Source organism: Osmerus eperlanus, chromosome 21, assembly GCF_963692335.1.
Source record: "Osmerus eperlanus chromosome 21, fOsmEpe2.1, whole genome shotgun sequence".
In the NCBI taxonomy this organism is placed as follows: Eukaryota; Metazoa; Chordata; class Actinopteri; order Osmeriformes; family Osmeridae; genus Osmerus; species Osmerus eperlanus.
In genome coordinates, this window is record NC_085038.1 from 7,830,979 (window position 1) to 7,852,342 (window position 21,364).

At 46.2% G+C, this 21,364-nt stretch overlaps 3 protein-coding genes across 9 annotated transcripts; all 3 read left to right on the forward strand.

Moving 5' to 3' along the window:
- Positions 1–179: 179 nt before the first annotated feature.
- bin1b (bridging integrator 1b) lies at positions 180–13,983 on the forward strand. 7 transcript variants are annotated; one of them, XM_062446383.1, is made up of 20 exons: positions 180–627; positions 4,507–4,587; positions 4,709–4,763; positions 4,881–4,975; positions 5,159–5,194; positions 5,384–5,479; positions 5,715–5,822; positions 6,093–6,185; positions 6,513–6,598; positions 6,787–6,862; positions 6,956–7,011; positions 7,251–7,283; positions 7,793–7,835; positions 8,114–8,251; positions 9,155–9,178; positions 9,672–10,067; positions 10,500–10,535; positions 10,682–10,738; positions 10,854–10,955; positions 12,148–13,983. In XM_062446383.1, exons 1-20 carry the CDS (start codon positions 547–549, stop codon positions 12,247–12,249), a joined length of 1,794 nt encoding a protein of 597 aa, XP_062302367.1. In that variant the 5' UTR covers positions 180–546; the 3' UTR covers positions 12,250–13,983. The 7 variants fall into 7 exon arrangements, with proteins under 7 accessions (XP_062302367.1, XP_062302368.1, XP_062302369.1 ...); XM_062446384.1 differs by lacking the exon at positions 7,251–7,283; XM_062446385.1 differs by lacking the exon at positions 5,159–5,194.
- A 504-nt stretch (positions 13,984–14,487) lies between these two features.
- Positions 14,488–17,397, forward strand: LOC134007368 (tubulin alpha-1A chain-like). Its single transcript, XM_062446783.1, has 5 exons — positions 14,488–14,643; positions 15,157–15,324; positions 15,638–15,860; positions 15,989–16,137; positions 16,250–17,397. The coding sequence occupies exons 2-5, from the start codon at positions 15,322–15,324 to the stop codon at positions 17,228–17,230; spliced, it is 1,356 nt and encodes a 451-aa protein (XP_062302767.1). The 5' UTR covers positions 14,488–14,643; positions 15,157–15,321; the 3' UTR covers positions 17,231–17,397.
- Positions 17,398–18,746: 1,349 nt separating this feature from the next.
- LOC134007369 (tubulin alpha-1A chain-like) lies at positions 18,747–20,814 on the forward strand. The gene is made up of 4 exons (XM_062446784.1): positions 18,747–18,764; positions 19,147–19,369; positions 19,452–19,600; positions 19,713–20,814. Exons 1-4 carry the CDS (start codon positions 18,762–18,764, stop codon positions 20,691–20,693), a joined length of 1,356 nt encoding a protein of 451 aa, XP_062302768.1. The 5' UTR covers positions 18,747–18,761; the 3' UTR covers positions 20,694–20,814.
- The last annotated feature ends 550 nt before the right edge of the window (positions 20,815–21,364 follow it).

The following is a 21,364-nucleotide window of genomic DNA, read 5'->3' on the forward strand; positions in this document are numbered from 1 at the left end:
ATATGAACCCAGGGATATAGCATTTTAAAACAACATGCAGTCCTTACCCAAATGTGCCACAGTTTATAAGAAGTAACACAGACACCAGTTGCATGTAGTGAAACAGTTGTCGGCTAATAATAACAGCGATAACTGTGCCTTTAAGGGGATGGACAGAGAGAAGAAGGGAAACCCAATCGCTCCATATCGGGCTGGAGGCTTAAGCAACTAACGGAGAGTACAGGATATCTGAACCTGCAACATATACATACGCTTTTTGACTCATTTTGTATACGTTTTATTTTGTCTTTGTTTTACATGTGAGTTTGTTTTGTTAGTCAACTTCACCGTTAGGTTTTGTTTTGCACCTTTAAGACGTTGTCATCGGGATTATAATTACGCGCAACCCACATCGTTCTTGAGGAGGGTTTTACGCAGCACAGAGTCTTGGGGAGTACCTCCTTCTTAAACACTCCCTCATTCGACAAGTTGTAGCCCTTTCTTAACCCATTTTTACATATTATCAACTGTCCAAGTATTGGGGATCCGTTACACAAGGAGTGTAAAATGGCTGAGATGGGGAAAGGGGTCACCGCCGGGAAACTGGCAAGCAATGTACAGAAAAAGCTCACCAGAGCTCAAGAAAAGGTAAGGGGTAGGCTATAAAGTTACAGAGACATGAGGCAACTGTTGCTTACTTTTAAACTTAAACTGGTATTCAATACATCTTGTTTGGCTTGACAGTCCGTGGTGTGGTTTTCAATAGCTTACCTCCCTTTCAATCGGTGCAAATGTCAAAACACCTTCACCGTTATTTCTATTAGGTTTATATCTTATACATTTTGACAGCTGTGGATGCGCAACAAAGTCATAAGACCCTGCTTTAGTAAATTATAACAGCACACAAGTATTTTTTTATGTCACGAAACTATAGCGGAACATTTAGGTCATTTTTGTGTCACCCAGGGCATTGATCTATTTTGTCTGCAACTTTGTCAAGACAAAATTGCAATCCCTCTTTCAATTCGCTATGAATATGACAAACGTATACATTCGCAGTGTCGTTTTATTGTGAATATGATGTATCTACACCAAGTCTGCTTGCGACATGTCAACACTCTACCTACAAGCTCATCCCAGGTTCCGAAGCAGCCCCGCTATTGTCTATTCTAATCACTCTCCTTGCTTAAGCCGTAAGGTATTAACCGCGACACTCTAATCGCTCGACTGCAAACAACAGGATGCCAAGAACATGTAGTTGGGCAGGGAAAAATATTTTTTCCATGTTCCTTAAATAATTCTTAGTTTGTCAAAAATGTTCAACCTGGATCATTGTACTTTACGGGATGAGGGATAGAGAAGGTGTGTGTGTGTCAGAGAGTAAAAACGACTTCAATATGTCATCCCATTGAGTCAGGAACTGACATCAACCATTTGGATGGATCCCATGGGTTGTATGACTCAAATAAGACTTACTGAATGTGCTGCACTTAGCATATAGCATGTTTCCAAGAGGGGAATAGTATAGTTAGCCTCCTGGTTAAATACCACCTATCATTTCTATTGCTTCAGTGGGAAGGTCAATGTCTCCTCTTCCCTCTGGAACCCAAACCAGTTGAAGAGTGTTACACAGCCTATGTTGGCATGGAGCCCCTAATCCCCAGCTTCTGCCCTGCCAAGTCAGCGTCGCCAGCTATTGGTTTATGCCACCTCAACCTCTTTGCAACCTTATGCAACCTCCCTCCCCTAAGGTTTCAACAAAGGTTGACCATTGGTTGGAGAAATGTTGAGGACACTGAGTGCTACCATGGTTGTCATAGTGATGTATATGTCTGTACCTGCTGTGGGAGACCTAGAGACCAGACCAGGAGGTGGTCTGTGTGCACAGCCTGATGGGAGAACTCCTCCAGGGGGGACCGGATGAGGCTGATTGTCCCCGCACGCTGTATGGATCCACACACACCTCTGACACTGACCTCTGGGCCTCCACCAGCGTAGGTCTCACCCGTATGTCATTGACAACCCAAACAATGATTCCCCCAAGAGGTGACCGGCCCAGCCCCTGGCTTCCCTCCCACTCCCTGGAGACCCAGACACCAGCACCGCCCTCCCACCCTCCCCTCAGCCTTGCCTGCACACCTGTCCTGTTCCAGCATGCCTCAGTGTTGGACCATGGGTTATCTATGAATAGATCACAGGCCTCCTTCCTCTCATTAATACCCCAGAACCCGTGCGCGCGTGCGTGTGTGTGTGTGTGTGTGTGAGAGAGAGAGGTTTGGATTAGTGGTGGTTGGGGTTGGCAGTCCTGGGGGGTATCTGGGGGGTATTTTAGGTGCTGAAATTCAACACCAGTTTGAGCTGTGAGCGACCATTGCTCAGGCTTCTGTGATGCACACTAATGGACGGTACATAGAGAGAGAGAGAGAGAGAGATAGGAAAACGCACGCTCATACAGTCCCACACGTAAACCTGTCTGGCTCCTGGAAAATCTCCTGTCATTTCCTGAAGCCCTCATGTCTTTAGTGGTTGACCAACTAAAGCCAAAGAGAGGTAACTAAAGGGAGCTGGCCTGTCCAACAGGGACCTTATGTTTGTGTGTGTGTGTTCTGAACAGTGTGACATAATCACAGGAGTTCGGGGGGCTCTAACAGCGCTAAAAGGCCAGTCGCCGTCATCAGTGAAAGTCAAACGAGAGATGCTTCTGGTAATGCACACTGAGCTTGTCAACAGCCCTCTCAAACATCCCACTCTGACATGGTGGCTATACCTAGATACCTTATATAATATGAAATCCTAGATAAGCAAGGAATCACTATGGAATATGAACAGGGACACAAAGTGTATGATAGAAAGCGATAGAGAATGTGCCTTCAGCACTTGGTAGTTGGTGACATACTTTATGGGTGTTCATAGTCTTCAATGTCCAAGAATAGACTGTAATGGTATTCACTCCTCTCAGAAACTGTGTGACTCACCACTGTTAAACTGTTAATTCATGCTGAGTGACACACGAGCATATGACAACTCCGAGCGTACGCGACAAAATGGACACGCACAGAGAGCAGTCCTTTCCATTCGTACAGCGAGGCCACTTGCGTCCTGGTTCAAGGCGCAGAGGAACTTTGGCGCCGGAGTGTTAAGTCACAGTTGGAGTTCTTCGAGGTTCCTGGCGAGGGGCTGAAGCATCTCCCCCTGTCCCGTGTGCCATAAAAAGATGGAAGTCTTGACGACGGGGGAGGACGGGGGGGGGTTGGATAGAGTTCCGCAGCACCCTCCTGCTATCCCTCCAGACCCCCCCCCTTCCCCACTCATCCCACCAGACATTCTTCTCAGAAGGTTGTAGTTCCTGACATCTGACCTCCATGGCATGGGGAGACATAGGCGGGGGAAGGGGTTTGTAGTAGTAGTAGTCTCTATACAGTAAAGTCTAACAATGGGGGTCTGATTGAACTGAGAACATGCTCAGTCTGTCTGTCTGCAGTGGTGGTCCAGTAGATATGTTATGGTCTTCAAGGTCCCATTCTGGACCATGGACCCTGTGTGTCTTTCAATGCTAAACTGTCTGTTTTGTTGCTGTCTCTTGCCATGACCTCGTCTCCATTCACTGATGATATAATATGCTTGAGTAATTTTGAGAAATCATGTTATGAAACAACCACTATTACTAACCAGCTATTTTAGATCTGCTCAAACAATAGTGGCATCGGTCAAGGGTCTCTGAACAGAAATGGAACAGGCATGTGTCTAATACCCGGCCAAAATAAGTTTGTGGTGTTGACGTTGGTGTAGGTTGCAGGGGAAGTCCCAGGCCCTCTGTGGGCGGGGGCCCGGGGCCCCGGGGCCCGACCCGGCCAGGATTAGGAAACCAGGTGGCCGGGGTGTTAGAGCTGTGTGGAGGAGCTGTCAGCTGACCAGATTAGCTGTTGACCTTGGTAACATCCTCTTTTGACAGAAAGATGGCCCAAACCGGTGGCTTTCATATCTACAACAATGTGCCCTTTCTAGCACTCTCTGTCCTTATATGTCCTATGCCTCCACTCTGCTATCAGGCTTTTCTGAACTTGTGCCATTTAGCTCTTTGACTTCTTCTTATTTAACTGTCCTTCCTGTGTCACATTTATTTCAATACTTCGCATTATGCCTTAGTCTGAGGTTAACAAGAATGCAGAATTGAAACTTAAGGGGCCATAAGGGAAATGGAAGTGTAACTGGCATAGTGACAGAGAGCGACATTACACTGGTGAACACTCCCACCCCTGGTGTCAGCTGGTCTCCTAGAGACACAGTGGAGACACATGGCTTTGACAGCAGGCCTAAAATAGGCTGCAGGACCAGCTAAAGGCTGCTCCAATAAATGGAAAAGAAGCCATTTTTGTGGGTCAGACTATTGTTGATTTCCTCCTCATGGGACGATAATCATGGTCACGTTGTGGATGTGATAACTCCTCTCAGTGCTCGTCTTTGTCTGTCTGTCTGTCAGAGTTTTGGTGGAGATATTTATGGCATGGCTGTTCGTTGTTCTTTCAGGTCCTTCAGAAGCTGGGGAAAGCAGATGAGACCAGGGACACAGCGTTCGAGGAGGGCGTCACAAACTTCAACAAGCAGATGGTGAGCTCTGCCTACCTCTCAAAACCCCTCCCTGTTTTATTGATGTCCCCCTGTCCTCGACCCTCGTCACACAAGCCCACACACCACCACCATCACCATTAGATGTTCTTTTCTTTTCCAGTTAGAGGGCAGCAAACTGCAGAAAGACTTGAAGGCCTACCTAGTAGCAGTAAAAAGTAAGAAGCCTGCCCTACTCCGATCAGTTTCTTTTTGCGTGTTGTAGTCCTAAAACAGTCAATATCAGTCTTAACTCTGTTGTGTATTTCTGTCTGCCTGTGTGTCTGTCTCCCCAGCCATGCATGAAGCGTCCAGGCGACTGCAGGACTGTCTGGCAGACATGTACGAACCAGACTGGTTTGGCAAGGAAGAAGTGGACGCAATGGCAGAGGTGGGTAGAACTGACACCTTGGTGTGGGTGGGTGGGGTTCTTATCTCCAACGTTTCGATCCCTGTTTTGTCCCCCTCCTGAAGCGTCCCAGTCAGTTCTCCTCCCTGCCCCACACGCTCTCCTCCTCCTCCTCCCCTTTTCTTAACTGCATGTCTTTCTCCTCTCATCCTTCCACCTGAGAAGGAGATGATAGAAAAGGAGATGGACAATAACCTGGAGGTAAAGAACAGGAGCTTTAGGTCTAGCCTGTCTGTAGTGGTCCAATAGTTCCCTAATGTTACCCAGTAGAGCTAGGTACACATCTCCAACTGAATCAGTGACATTATCATCCCTATTGTCCGTCGACCTATGGTGTTGGTGTATTTGTGTGTGTGCGTGCATGCACCAATCCATGTGTGAATGTTGTAGGACACAGATTCTCTGTGGACAGACTACTATCAGAAGCTTGTGGACCAGTCTCTAATCTCCATGGATACATACTTGGCGCAGTTCCCCGACGTCAAGGTGTGTATGTGCCGCTTGGAAACCTATATTTACATAACTTGTGTTTATTTGTAACTTATACGGTAAATGTTTTGACCTTTGAAATCATCAATGTTGATGTAGTATGTTCCTATACTGCAGCCTCTGAATCTGCTGTGCCGTTTAAATGCGATGAGGTTTCACCTCTGACAATCATCAGACAATGATTTCTATGTCTGTGATTCCCTTTTGTGATTCCCTCTTTTGTGGAACCCAGGCACGCATTGCCAAGCGTGACCGGAAACTTGTGGACTATGACAGTGCAAGACATCACTTTGCCTCCCTACAGAAGGGCAAAAAGAAGGACGACGTCAAGATGGCTAAGGTAGGCAAACTCAATAGGGCATCCCGCCGTGCGGAAGTGTACCGAATGACGACTGTATGATAGTTATAGGTTTCTCGTTGGTTAGTTGTGAGTCTGGCAGCTGCTGAATAGCCAGATGTTAACAACATGTGCTTGTGTTTCACAGAATGTTTGTTCTCTAAATTAAAATTGGCCGTCACTGTCCTACTTTCGTTCTCTCCCTCTCCACCCTATCGGTCTCTCCTATCTGTGCCTGCCTCTTCTTCTGTGTGTGTGTGTGTGCACGGCTAGCCCATGTCTGTCCTGGAGAAGGCTGCCCCTGGCTGGGCTCAGGGGATGCTCTCAGCGCATCATGTCGCTCAAACTAACCTGTCCAGAAGCCAGGTACTGACAAACCCTCACGCCTGCCCTGCCCTAAACGACTCACCCGTGCCTTACTTATCCCTGCCCTGTTCTGCCCTACAAACCCCTGCTCCACCCTGCTTACCCATGTCCTGCCCTGCTTACCCATGTCCTGCCCTGCTTACCCATGTCCTGCTCTGCTTACCCATGTCCTGCCCTACTCCCCCCCCCCCAACACTCACTCTCAACCAGTAGTCCAGCCCTTTCTCAATCATTATTCATTTGAGTGAAATGACGGTGAAGCTATGCTGGATGTCCAGAATCCGTTTCTTTGTGTTGAACCTCTTGTGTTTGGTGTGGTGTGTACAGGCCGAGGAGGAGCTGGCGAGGTCTCAGAAAGTGTTTGACGAGATCAATGTGGATCTACAAGAGGAGCTCCCAGCATTATGGAACAGGTGAGGGGGGGGCCACAACACCCAACGGAAAACCACCACCTGAATGTCCTCACGAGACACATGAACACGGGGTGCTGGCAGTCAGGATGGGACAGGAAAACCCTCTCAACCCCCAAATCCTCTCTCTCTCTCTCTCTCTCTCTCTCTCTCTCTCTCTCTCTCTCTCTCTTTCTCTCCTCTCTCTGCAGTCGTGTTGGCTTCTACGTTAACACATTCCAGGGTATGGCTGGATACCAGGAGAAGTTCCACAAAGAGATGGCCAAGGTGAAATGGCAGATCTGCATGACCGTATGGACTGATCGGACCCGCCGACTGATTTGATTGGTTGACCTTCTGCTCTTCTTTCTTGGTCTCCAGCTCAACGTGAACCTGAACGACATCATGACCAAACTGGACGAACAGAGGCTGGTCAAGTGAGTCGACGCATTTCGGCCTTTTTTTGCGAATGACGTTTCCCCACGGTGTGTGTGTGTGTGTGTGTGTGTACACGACCACTCTACACGTACCAGCCAAAAATAAACACATCAAAGCCCCCGCGAAACGATCGATGTCTTATGCATGTCCAGTCCATTGACTGAGGTTCAAACTGTACAAGTTCACAGTAGACCTCAACCTCCCACTCCCCCCCCCCCCCTCCCTTCCTCACCTGCAGAAAGGGCGTGAAGACCAGAACCCCCGTGAAGAGGTAACGGCTTTGGTCACGACCACAGATAACAATACACAAGTTAGAGACTGTTAGAGACTTCCTTCTTGTGTGTGGTCACGCGTCGCACGCCCGGCCAGAGCTCCTCTGTAGGAGGGCTGCGCCCTCGGGTTGCGTGTGCGGTGACGAGGCCTGATGGAGTCGCGTCGCTGACCTGCCGTTTGTTGTTGGGTCTTGTTGAGGTCGTTGAAAGAATGTGTGGAAGGTTTGTGCATGTCGGCCTGGGAGACTCTGCTGTTCAGCATGACGTTTTGTTTGGAAGTTGTTTGTATAAGTCGTTGGTCAGAGATCCCATTGTAATTGTTGTAAGATCCCATTGTAACCTGTTTGTTATGGACTAAGCTGTTGATTCCATGATATGTGCTCACAGTTAAGTGCATGGGACTGCTTCCCTCATCTGGTCATGATGTGCCACTGCACACAGACCAGTGACGTCCCTTTTATCAGGGGAAAGGGCAGAATCAATCAGTAATTTCACCTCTCTTTCTTAGTGAGGGAGCCAATCACAATGCAACCTCTGACTCTCCAATCAAGGTAAGGTCTGCTATTTTTGCCTGTGTCTTTCCAGTAAAGTGTGTGTGTGTGTGTGTGTGTGAGTGTGTTTGTAATGTTGAATGAGGAATATACACTGATAGTTTGAGGTTTCTCTAATACTTTTATATGAGAGGATTGAATATAAAAATAAATATATCAACCATAGTGTCATAACATGTATGTCTAGTAAGCCGGTGTGTTTACTAACCTGTGCTGTGCCTGTGTCTTCCACTACCTCGTGTGTGTGTGTGTGTGTGTGTGCATGCCCCGATAATCAGCCTCCCCAGTTGAGGCCCGGACCTCCTTCACGCCCTCCCCCCCGGGTCACGCCGACTCAGGACTTGAAACAGGAGAACATCATCAACCTGTTCGAAGAGGCCATGGTGCCCGACGCTATCCCAGACACCACACCACAGGTCAGACAGCACCACGACCTCCTGCTCCTCTCAACGCTCCGGTCAAGCTCTTCTCTTCCTTCGCAGCCCTTCGTCAGGCCAGGAGGCTTTTTATTCTCTGCATCTTGACATTTTTCCCGCCTCTTCTCACCCCCACCCCTTTCGCCGGAACGCTCCTGAACAAATGTTGCCGTCAGCCAATCCCTAGCCAGCCAGCCTCCACTGTCCTATGGCTGCCCTGTACCACGTGTCCTCACTCCCTCCCAACCTCTCTCTCTTGTACCTCGACAACCAGTCAGATTCCCTGTTGCTTCGACCAGTAAACCTGATGCTTCTCTCCCTCCCATGCGTGTGTCTGTGTGTGTCTGTGTGTGTGTAGCATTGTGTGCCCTCAGTAGGGGCTAGTCTACTGGATATGGACCTGGATGTATTACAGGCTGCACCCTACCACGCCCCCCAGGTGGGTCTCCCCAAGGTCAGACAAGGACAGGGGGTAAAGGTTCAGGGGGTCAAACGCTGGCTGCCGTCGGAGGAACTCGCTGATTGTAGAATAGTAGGCATACCAAGAGGTGTGTCGTCATCACAAACAGGAACCAGACCTTTGTGTCTCCATGTCTGGGTTTATTTACAACAGGATCTGGGTCTTGTTTGTGGTTCCCTTCACACCCCCTGGTTTGATGCATGGCCTTTGTATGCATGGACTCTCTCTAAGCACGGAGAGGGATGATCCTTCACGCCCTCCGTACACTCTCCATACAATGCAGCTTCGCAGAGCAGCAGAACAGGCAGACAGAGTCTTTGTGGCTGGTGGATGAAAGGTGTTGAGTGCCAAGTTCTTTACGACAGGGTGTCGGGATAGAATTCACTGATCTGCATTCTCATTTATCTCACCCGGTCTCTCAATCTCTTAATGCCTCACGGAAGGCGCCATCTTTGGAATCGTGGGAGGTAAGTTCTTCCTGATCTCTTTATCCTGTTTGTTCCCCTGAGGGTCAACAGACTTTTTCCCCCCCCAATACACTCTGTTATCTATATGCAAATCAGACTAAGCTGTCTATGGGACTGGCTTCAGCCCGAGGAGAGGATTGTGTTCATGCTGAAATGAAGGACCTGGACTGTAAGGCAGGAGAGAAGGGAGGAGGAGAATGGGGGTCCGAGACGCGAGACATTCGGACCATTTCATCATGTCACATATCAGGACTCACCGGTCTCTCTTCCATCCCCCCCGCTTGGTCCCATGTCGTCCCTGATCCTCAAACACTGCCCCATGACTCCCACCCACCCTGTGAACCCATGTCCTCAAAACCAATGTAACCCTTTGATGCGGCGTCAATGAACCCACGGGTCCACCCGCAACACCCCCACGTTTCTCCCACTCCACCCTTTGCCGCCCCCTCCTACCTGCCACCCCGTTCTGCCCCTCCACCCCTCCCTCCCCAAGGGAGAGCAACCCCCGGCCACAGAGGAGCCCCACGACTACGTCCAGGAGGCAGGCTTGGAGGAGGAAGCTACCCCGGCTGCCCCTCCCTTCACCCAGCCCGGCTGGGACAGCGAGCCAGGCTGGGATGCCGACGAACCTGCCGCCCCCCAGTCGTACACCCAGCCCTCCTGGGATGAGGCTGAAGGAGGCCAGGGTGCCCAGACGGGCTGGGGCGAGGACGGGCCCCAGGCGGTGCAGTCCGAGGGTGGCTGGGGAGACGATGGAGGGGCCCAGGTAGGGTTGGGGGAGGAGGACGGGGCTACGGGCTGGGCTGTGGAGGGGCAGACGGGCTGGGCTAACTCTGAGGGGCAGCCGCAGTGGGAGAAGATCGCAGACGGAGAAGGGGAGCTGGCCAGTGTGAGTAGGAGGGGGAGGGACGACCTAGGAGAGAGCCTGTGCCCTGGGGTTACGCGCCTGGTAGAGATGAGAGACTAAGGCTTCACAAACACCATGATGGACAGCTGAGTTGATCGTTGACCGGGATCGTGGCAGTTTAAAAAAAAACATGCCGACCAATGGCTCGCTTTGGAGGTTCATCAAGTTTCAGTCTCTCATTTGTAGGGCAAAGTAGACGATGTGGTGGTGGTAAGACTTAGCTAGTGGTCTGTTTGGACATGCGTGTACATGTCATGTCTTTCTGTGTGTTGTGTGTCGTGTTCTTCATGTCTGGGGCTGGGTGTTCATGTTGTGCTTGGGGAAGTACACACCTACTGGTCATTCCCATCTTTTCATGAGTCACTAATGGACTCTTTCTTCCTCTCCTTTTCTCCTCCTCACTGTTACACACAGACTGACTCAGCAGAAGCTGCAGCAGACACTGCTGGGGTAAGTACAATGAGAAAGTAAAATGAGCCTGTAGCCAGAAGAATGAGAATGCAAAGCCTTCCCTGTCGTCGTAGCTCTACATTGTGCTTGTTGGATGGTTCTCTTTGTCTCATAAGTGTTGGTTTCTTGTTGATTTGCATTCCCAGAGTCCGGTGACCAACGGTTCTGATGGGGTAGACATGCCTGACGGATTTACCTTCAAGGTGGGGGATGTTGTTGTTGTTGCACAGCCGAGATCTGTGACCATGGAGACCAACTAAGTAGTAGGGTAGAGGGAAAGGGGCAGGTACCTACTGATTGGTTTGCCTGTGTTTCCAGGTGAAAGCTATGCATGACTATGCAGCCACTGATGGGGATGAGCTGGACATGAAGGCTGGAGATGTGGTGCTGGTCATAGCTTTCGACAACCCTGATGAACAGGTCCGTTCTGAATCCCTTTGAATGCATTTGAAGTAGATGTACTATCAATAAACAATGCACATTATTAGGAGTGGGAATCTTTTGGTACCTCACGATTCGAATCGATTTTTGGGGGTCACGATTCGATTAAAAATTGATTCACGATTTTTTAAATCAAATTTCGATTCAATATATGCTTACATTAATTAATTTAGCAGACGCTTTTATCCAAAGCGACTTTCAAGAGAAAGCTTTACAAAAGTGCATAGGTCAAGGATCATAAACAACAAGATGGGCTCAAAACATTGCGGGTAGCCAAAACATGAAGCATACATTGTGAAAAGCAAATAAGTGCCAATGGGAAGAAACTTGTAACTTGTTTAACTAGATGCTCTTATGTTTCTTCCCATCTGCACTTATTTTTATATTTCATGTTTCGGCTACCCACAATGTTTTTGGGGCTATCTCGTTGTTTATGATCATTGACCTATGCACTTTTGTAAAGCTCTCTCTTGGAAGTCACTTTGGATAGAAGCTGAATTAATAAATGCAAATGTACTAAATGCCAAAGGACAACGTACGTTTTGTTTCTGCTAATGCCAAGTTATAAAACAGAATACTCTGCCTTCTAATCATACTTACAAAACAAGTGAAAGTATGCTGAAGGATTCCTAAGAACTCGTTCACGAAATACAGTGACGATAAGTAGACTTTTCTTGAATAGACTTATTTATTTCTGCAACACGGTTAAATATTAAACAGAAATGTACAGCTTACCGTCTATTAGGGGTGGTAATCTTTTGGTACCTCACGATTCTATTTGATTCTTGGGGTCACGGATTCGATAAAAAAATCAAAATTTGATTCAATATATGCTTACATTAAAAATATATACAGTACCAGTCAAAAGTTTGGACACATTTTCCCATGAATGGGAAATTTGTGAATCGCTATAAGACTGAATCGTGATTCATATGTGAATAGAATCTTTCCCCCACCCCAACACATTATTGTATAGAAGTGACAAGAGGACACTTACAATATAAGCTGTATTACCTGAATATGTATACTGTATAATCTATTCTACATAATGAACAATACATTAAGAAAGGAGATAAGAGCTATTGTACATCATGTACACTGAGTTCACAAATCTATCATTGACTCCATCTTGAATCCGCCTCTAAGTATATGCTATTGTCTCTGTGTGCAGGATGACGGCTGGCTCATGGGTGTGAAAGAAGATCATTGGCTTCAGCATAAGAACATGTCAATCAAGGGGGTCTTCCCCGAGAACTTTACCCAGAGGTTGTGAGCTGGATGTCCCATTGAACCTGCACACCATCATCTCATGCAAGGATGTTTGTTTTAAATGTGCTGGAAAACCCATACGGTAACAATTAAGCATTACAGGGTGGATTTCATGGTTAAATTTTTTATTTGTGTGTTTACATTGTCCTCATTGAGTGGGGTTAGAACTGTGCCAGTGAAGAATTTATAGACATACGTACCTAATCAATGATCTGCCTAAACACACACACACAGATTACTGAATGTAACTTTTGGCACCCGCTTCATCCGTCTATGACTTCTGTACCTACGCCTGACTTCTGGTTCAAGGGTGAAATGAAGAACAATGTATAACACTACCAAAGTACCACAGCCTCTGGAAGGTCTTTGAGCAATCTTCAATTTTAACTGATCAGCACGCTTTTGTTTTGATTGTTTGTTTTACACTCTGTGAATGTGGTCATTGGAAACACAATTCTAGTTTAACAATAGAAAGAAGGGAATGTACAACAATAGCTGTAGTGTATGGATGCCAGTTTACATTTTGACTTTTAGTTAGCCTATGAGATTCTGCCACAGAGTTGTTTGCATGGTTTATTTTACTGCTGTTTACTTTGTTGTAACCTGTCACTCACAGAGCCGGAGATTGGGCATGTTCTGGTATCGGCTCTTGCTGTTGCAGTTCTGTCTGTGAACAATATGAAAATACATGGTTTGTAGGTCAGGGACTTATAGATATAGATATGTCCTACCGACCTGGCCCTTGTGTTGACTGCAATTGAAATGTTATTAGGGAACATTGGTTTGTCTACATGATTTTTCAGTGGCCATTAATCGGTTAGGGACTTGTAGGTGATGTGTGGCATTGATCAGCTATTTCCGATTTTATTATTGTTTATCATTTGTTTTGGAGGTAGTAAGAACACAGTTGTTGGAAACAGAGCTAAAAACACATGTAAGAATTTCTGAAAAGTATTGTTGTATAATGATGTAGCTAAGCACATTTGCCTGTATAAAAGAGGCCTACTATGGCAGATTGTGTAGAAGTTGCGCTGTTGTCTATTGTTCTATTTCTATATTGCCCTATGGAAATGCAAAAACTGGCTCTTCATATTCCGTGTGACCTTATATGTGACCTGTTTACTGTCTCATTGGCCTGTGTGGGCTGTAGGTCAGTGCAGCTGAGTGAGCTGTCTCTCTGATTCTCTCTGCATACTTGTATAACCTAAAACTAGGAGGACACACATTAAGCTTCTCCCTACTAGTAGTAGTAAACAATAGAGGAGATTCCTGGACAAGCTGTGTAGTCAGCCTTTTGAAACACTGGATCACTAGGCACGAGCAGGCTCTCTGTGGTGTTTATTTCCATTAGATCTCAGGTCAGGGCCTCATTCTAACATGATGAGTCTGTTGTATTGCTGAAAATCAAGATCTTAACATATCTGTCTGGAAAGTGTTCATATGAAAACATAATTTGATGGATGGTAACTACTACATCTTGTTTTCTAGAAGTGAGAGTAACTCTGTCCATGTCATACAAATAGTAGCCTACTCAACTAAAAATAAATATTAAAAGTCCAAATATTGAACACCCATTTTATATCTTGCTGAATACCAAAGACAGACTTGTTCAAACTACTATTGAATGTTGCTGGAAATTAACATTTGGTCTCGCTGTTGTTACAGTATGTTACTGTCTGTCAATGGAGAATATGTCTGTGGTAAAGCCTGAAACAATAAAGACAGATTTGACACACCATCAATTGTGCAGACTTTATTTCTCATGCCAGACATGTTTGCTGCACAGTTGGTTGTGCCAGTGCCAGTGATATATTAGATGAACCATGTGGGCAGTCTGGCATAAAACCAGCATAACAATTTTGTATACCACTCGTTACCATTTTATTGTCATTTTAGATGGCGAGACATCTCTACCAACTTTAAATTCGAATGGAGTTAGAAGGTCCTTCAGCTCAGCTGTTGTGCATTCTAACTGTTAACCGTTTTAGACCGTTTCCTGTAGTGACATCAACCATAAAAACATCTTCCCTAGTTCCCTTTCCTGGGACCCATAATGCCTTGCCGTCTATGTTCCTGAGCAGACAGGCGGTGAACACTTGGACTTGGCCCCCAAAAGGATGTGGCTGATCCCTGCTTCTGACTGCCCTCAGAGGAAGGACAACAGGATGGGTATATGCAGAGGAAAAATGTCATGGATAGACACTTCAGCATGCGCATGTGTATCCCCCACATTGCCGCGCCCTGCTGCATGATAAACGTGTCTTTATCCCGTTTACAACACTAGGTGGCAGAGTGACTTGCCTAAGCCTGCCGAGCTGCAAAGCACATTTTAATGGCTGCCAGTTTTGGGAGGAACCGCTCACATTCTGCTCTCGCATTCAACTAGCCCCTTTGTCTGGTGAGTATGTATTGCGTGTATTGTTTTTATTTTTCAGATAACGAATATCAAAAGGTACACATCAGGGATTTATTCTGCAAATAAATCAGGCAAACGGAGATCTGCTTCAGAAAGGGTCACTATGGCGTTTCTGTTACCAAAGGATACACTCAACCAGGCGTTAAACACAAGAGAACAAGCAGGCCTCGGGGACAGGGGGAGGGGAACGGTGGCTTTGCAATAACAATGGCTCAGGAAGCACAGCTCGGGGGAGGAAATCTGTTGCGCATTCTTCATTCCAGGAGGGTTTTTGGTAATCTTACCGGGAGCATCTAGGCTACTTCTCATTCGCTTGTTGTTGAGTATAGTCTGGTAGAAATCACCGTAGCAACCTTTTGTCGAGTATTGGGTGGAGTCGTTTGGATCGTCGTGGTTACTCATTATCTCTGTGCATATTAGATGGTTGTTGGTGTGTGACGAGGCTTGTTTGCACAGTGTGCTCTGGAGCTGAGCTATTGGCTTTTCTCTCTGCAGCCAGGGACTCAATCATCCAAACAGAGTTAACCCCTCTGTAACCACCAACAAGCCTTGTTACCACGGTGTCCACTAGAGCTATAAATACAGCGGACCTGCTACAGAAGACTCACACTCAAGATTTCTCCAGCAGATCCTTAACGTCAGCCTGAAGAAACTACAACCATGGTAAGCTTCTCACATCATGCCTTTTGTTTGCTCTTTGTTTCCTTGTTCTAACGGGAATCATTCTCTGTGAGAAATATTAACAGAGGTTACAGTTTTACTAAATGTGTGTATACCTATTCAACATTTTGTGTATTTAGAGATAAATATTTATTTACTAGAAAATGTTTAATTAGCAAATATTTTGAATCAATATTCAATTGATTCATAACATTTCTAATGAGCCTTAAATGTGTATGGCTCTTAATTGGCAGATTATTTTTATGTTTTAATATAGAAACGTATGTTGGATTCTGTCCCATCTCTCTCCCTCTAGCGTGAGTGCATCTCTGTCCATGTTGGCCAAGCTGGAGTCCAGATGGGAAATGCCTGCTGGGAGCTCTACTGTCTGGAGCATGGGATCCAGCCTGATGGTCAGATGCCCAGTGATAAGACCATTGGAGGAGGGGACGACTCCTTCAACACCTTCTTCAGTGAGACTGGAGCTGGCAAACATGTGCCTCGTGCCGTCTTTGTTGACCTGGAGCCCACTGTCATAGGTAATACTAAAGCAATTTTTTTTAATAGTGATTTTTTAAGGTTAATATTTTAAAAGGTTCTTCCTATCGCCCATAGATTAGCAAATTCTGCGTTGATTTGAACCTGTTTCTACCCTTTTAATCCACAGATGAGGTGCGCACAGGAACCTACCGCCAGCTGTTCCATCCTGAGCAGCTGATCACAGGCAAAGAAGATGCGGCCAACAACTATGCCCGTGGACACTACACCATTGGCAAGGAGATCATCGATCTGGTACTTGATAGGACGCGCAAACTGGTAAGCAAGTTCACTCGGCACTTAGTATTAGACTACAGCTTGCTACTTATAGTATGTTTCTGACTTATTTGATTGAAAAAGCATAGCTCAATGATCTCTTCCTCTCATTCAGGCTGACCAGTGCACTGGGCTTCAAGGTTTCCTCATCTTCCACTCCTTCGGTGGAGGCACTGGCTCTGGCTTCACCTCCCTGCTGATGGAGCGTCTCTCTGTTGATTATGGAAAGAAGTCTAAGCTTGAGTTTGCCATCTATCCAGCCCCTCAGGTGTCCACTGCTGTGGTGGAGCCCTACAACTCCATCCTGACCACCCACACCACCCTGGAGCACTCTGACTGTGCCTTCATGGTAGATAATGAAGCCATCTATGACATCTGCCGTAGAAACCTGGACATTGAGCGTCCAACCTACACCAACCTCAACAGGCTCATCGGCCAGATTGTCTCCTCCATCACTGCCTCCCTGCGCTTCGATGGTGCTTTGAATGTAGATCTGACAGAGTTCCAGACCAACTTGGTGCCCTACCCTCGTATCCACTTCCCTCTGGCCACCTATGCTCCAGTCATCTCTGCTGAGAAGGCCTACCATGAGCAGCTGTCTGTTGCTGAGATCACCAATGCCTGCTTCGAGCCCGCCAACCAGATGGTGAAGTGTGACCCCCGTCATGGCAAATACATGGCCTGCTGCCTGCTGTACCGTGGTGACGTGGTGCCCAAAGATGTCAACTCTGCCATCGCCACCATCAAGACCAAACGTACCATCCAGTTTGTGGACTGGTGTCCCACTGGCTTCAAGGTGGGCATCAACTACCAGCCCCCCACCGTGGTTCCTGGAGGAGACCTGGCCAAGGTGCAGAGGGCCGTGTGCATGCTGAGCAACACCACCGCCATCGCTGAGGCCTGGGCCAGGCTGGACCACAAGTTCGACCTGATGTACGCCAAGAGAGCCTTCGTGCACTGGTACGTGGGAGAGGGCATGGAGGAGGGAGAGTTCTCTGAGGCCAGAGAAGACATGGCTGCTCTGGAGAAGGATTATGAAGAAGTGGGAACCGACAGCGTTGGAGATGAAGGCGAGGAGGAGGGAGAGGAGTACTAGAGGGTTTCAGATCTGAAGAATAACGTACACAACCCGAAGGCTGAGCGTTAGAATAATTTGAGAACCATACTGTACGTCCACTTTCACGTTAAACATAACTGTGACCATTTAAACCCTGCAGTTTTGATGTTGTAACACTTCACTTAATAAAATAGATCTTAGAAAAACGGATCAATCATTTATTTTGCACTCGCACAAAATTCTAATCTGTAGGAAATCATTAAACAAATGCACCACATATACATTCTCTATCCATTTTTGGTAAGATGATAGTGAGCATTAAATTAAGTACATCTAACACATCTTTTCGGAATACTATACCACCAGGTGAGATACCATCATTCGATAATTTACACAAGTGGGAACTAATGTAATCTAGATTTTAAATTATTTTGCCTGACTCCTCCAGATTGGGTGTTTTGTTCAAATGGTAAGTGCTACAAACAATTCACTTTGTCTGCAAGTGCCATGCTCTGGATGGCTGCCAAATCTAATGGTCTGGATTTACATTAAACAAGTCACAAGGGTTAGGTGAAACCCTATTCCAAACATTAGTTCCCTTGGAAAGTCTCAATGTATCAAAAAAGAAAAGAGATATGAGTCCTTGTGCATCAACTTTGTTTGCCCATTTTCAAACACAATGCGGATGGGTTTTATATTTAAAGGGAATACAAACCTGTAAACATGTATTTTAAAGACAATGCTGTCTTAAATTTATATAAAACATTGCAGGCCAATGAAGATTATGTTAAAGTGCATTTAGGTTTTAATAAAAGACTGGATTAGAACTAAGCCAGCCACTGAGGTTGTCCCCTGACAACCTTGCACCTATGGGGACATTTGCATTGTAAATGAAACGCAACTACTATGGTGATGCAACCAGATCTCCCGTAACAATAGCCCATTCAGGTCACTCAGGGGAGGTATCCATTTTCTTTCCTCAGGACAAAAAAAACAACATGAGCTTAAGAAAATGGATCCCGAAGAAAAGTCTGTGCTGTATATTTACATACTGCGCTTAGTGTACAAAGTCTAAGAGTGTATCTACACAATACAGAAATTGTCCAATGCAGCACATTTGTTATAGTGTAACTCAAAGTCACTAACTAGAGTACAAAATTAATTTGAGGTCTAAGATACTTGACTTTTAAAATCTGTGAGTGATGCGAAATGAATTAACATATCAGACAAAAAGGCTTGTAACATAGCCAAAGATTGACTTAATGTGGGTCATATTTCACAGCAGTTGGTTCATTGTTGTTTGTTACCCATCTGTCTTACGACAGGTACCCTTCCTTGACTGTGCAGGGTTACATAGAAACGGGGGTTCCTTTTGTTCTTTCGCCCGTCTTTCAGTTAAGAAACTAAAATGGTATCGGCTTATCCAACATCTCTAGTTACCACAACATGCACAACCGTTGCCTAGCAATCCTGAAAAGCTATAAAGCAGCTCCAGGAACTTCTACCTGGCACCAAATCCTCAACTGCATATTCCAGATCTGAACAACCAGCCGATTCAAGAGAATTAAACATGGTGAGGACAATTTCTTTACATATATATTGATCATGTGGACAAACCTCATCAATGCAAGGTCTAAGACAGAGTTTTACAGGTCCTACATGAAAAAGTTAAATAACAGAGTAGGCCTAAACTGAGGGGACTTTGTTTGCTGTCCTAGAATTACAAAAAGGTACTGTTGTGTGTCATCACATACAAGGAAAAAAACATGGATTTAACATGCCATTTCTAATTTAATTTAAATTGGAGAACAATTGGACATATTTAACTGAACTGCCTCGTCCAGCTTGTTCTACTGTACCTAAGCAACAAAGCTTTATTGTATGCCGCTTTCTAGAAACATTTATGGAATTTAAGTAAGCGGCCATGTGACCCAAGTGATTCCTTTCTGTTCAAGCGTGAATGCATCTCTATCCATGTTGGCCAAGCTGGGGCGCAGATTGGAAATGCCTGCTGGGAGCTCTACTGTCTGGAGCATGGGATCCAGCCTGACGGTCAGATGCCCAGTGATAAGACCATTGGAGGAGGGGACGACTCCTTCAACACCTTCTTCAGTGAGACTGGAGCTGGCAAACATGTGCCTCGTGCCGTCTTTGTTGACCTGGAGCCCACTGTCATAGGTAAATAAAACATCTCAGTGTGGTTCCAATCAATTTTGAAACAAAAGGTTATGATACACAGGTACACTATGCCTCCCCACAGATGAGGTGCGCACAGGAACCTACCGCCAGCTGTTCCATCCTGAGCAGCTGATCACAGGCAAAGAAGATGCGGCCAACAACTATGCCCGTGGACACTACACCATTGGCAAGGAGATCATCGATCTGGTACTTGATAGGACGCGCAAACTGGTAAGCAAGTTCACTCGGCACTTAGTATTAGACTACAGCTTGCTACTTATAGTATGTTTCTGACTTATTTGATTGAAAAAGCATAGCTCAATGATCTCTTCCTCTCATTCAGGCTGACCAGTGCACTGGGCTTCAAGGTTTCCTCATCTTCCACTCCTTCGGTGGAGGCACTGGCTCTGGCTTCACCTCCCTGCTGATGGAGCGTCTCTCTGTTGATTATGGAAAGAAGTCTAAGCTTGAGTTTGCCATCTATCCAGCCCCTCAGGTGTCCACTGCTGTGGTGGAGCCCTACAACTCCATCCTGACCACCCACACCACCCTGGAGCACTCTGACTGTGCCTTCATGGTAGATAATGAAGCCATCTATGACATCTGCCGTAGAAACCTGGACATTGAGCGTCCAACCTACACCAACCTCAACAGGCTCATCGGCCAGATTGTCTCCTCCATCACTGCCTCCCTGCGCTTCGATGGTGCTTTGAATGTAGATCTGACAGAGTTCCAGACCAACTTGGTGCCCTACCCTCGTATCCACTTCCCTCTGGCCACCTATGCTCCAGTCATCTCTGCTGAGAAGGCCTACCATGAGCAGCTGTCTGTTGCTGAGATCACCAATGCCTGCTTCGAGCCCGCCAACCAGATGGTGAAGTGTGACCCCCGTCATGGCAAATACATGGCCTGCTGCCTGCTGTACCGTGGTGACGTGGTGCCCAAAGATGTCAACTCTGCCATCGCCACCATCAAGACCAAACGTACCATCCAGTTTGTGGACTGGTGTCCCACTGGCTTCAAGGTGGGCATCAACTACCAGCCCCCCACCGTGGTTCCTGGAGGAGACCTGGCCAAGGTGCAGAGGGCCGTGTGCATGCTGAGCAACACCACCGCCATCGCTGAGGCCTGGGCCAGGCTGGACCACAAGTTCGACCTGATGTACGCCAAGAGAGCCTTCGTGCACTGGTACGTGGGAGAGGGCATGGAGGAGGGAGAGTTCTCTGAGGCCAGAGAAGACATGGCTGCTCTGGAGAAGGATTATGAAGAAGTGGGAACCGACAGCGTTGGAGATGAAGGCGAGGAGGAGGGAGAGGAGTACTAGAGAGACTCATAGTACAAAACAATGTCTGTATAAATAAATTCTCGACAATTAGATTATCTCTACATCGACAATATCCATTGTCCGTTTTTAAAAACAATGAGATGCCCAGTTAAACCCATTTTGTTATATAATTGTGCGCCACTTGTGGGTCACTTTTGCAATTTGCATTCCTGTTTATTTCCATCAACTTGTTTCTAGAACATTTTCCCACTACAGCCACAGTAAACTGTAACCGTGACTACTAAGGTTTAATACAATAGTAAGCTAATAAGCACCCATGTATGCAGTCTTAATATGTGATATCGGAGTTTAAACATTACACTTTAAATTTAACAAATTAATATATGTTAAAATAAACCTTTTCAAGAAATAGTTTCAAGATGTATGCACAAATTATTGGGGAGAAACCTTTTTCTATAAATGTTTTATTCATGTAATTGAGGCAGACATTGAATTGCATTTCTTCCTCTATTTTGCATTGTGATTAGCTAAGTCTATGAGACACCACAGTTACTAGTGCTATGATTATCAACAAATTGCAATTGGTTGCAGAAAGTACATATTTTGAAAGATGCTACAATCCATCATTTTCTTAATAGTATACAAAAACTAAAGAACTGATAATGTGTGAATGTTTGCACGAGAGGTTTGTACAGTGACTTCAGATACCC

Coding starts and splice junctions, on each gene's coding strand:
- LOC134007369 (XM_062446784.1), top strand. Junction 19,370..19,451: donor CCTGGAGCCCACTGTCATAG/GTAAATAAAACA, acceptor GCCTCCCCACAG/ATGAGGTGCGCACAGGAACC. Junction 19,601..19,712: donor TTGATAGGACGCGCAAACTG/GTAAGCAAGTTC, acceptor CCTCTCATTCAG/GCTGACCAGTGCACTGGGCT.
- LOC134007368 (XM_062446783.1), top strand. Junction 15,861..15,988: donor CCTGGAGCCCACTGTCATAG/GTAATACTAAAG, acceptor TTTAATCCACAG/ATGAGGTGCGCACAGGAACC. Junction 16,138..16,249: donor TTGATAGGACGCGCAAACTG/GTAAGCAAGTTC, acceptor CCTCTCATTCAG/GCTGACCAGTGCACTGGGCT.
- bin1b (XM_062446383.1), top strand. CDS start 547: ATGGCTGAGATGGGGAAAGGGGTCACCGCCGGGAAACTGGCAAGCAAT. Junction 5,480..5,714: donor CGCAGTTCCCCGACGTCAAG/GTGTGTATGTGC, acceptor TGTGGAACCCAG/GCACGCATTGCCAAGCGTGA. Junction 10,536..10,681: donor CTGCAGCAGACACTGCTGGG/GTAAGTACAATG, acceptor TTGCATTCCCAG/AGTCCGGTGACCAACGGTTC.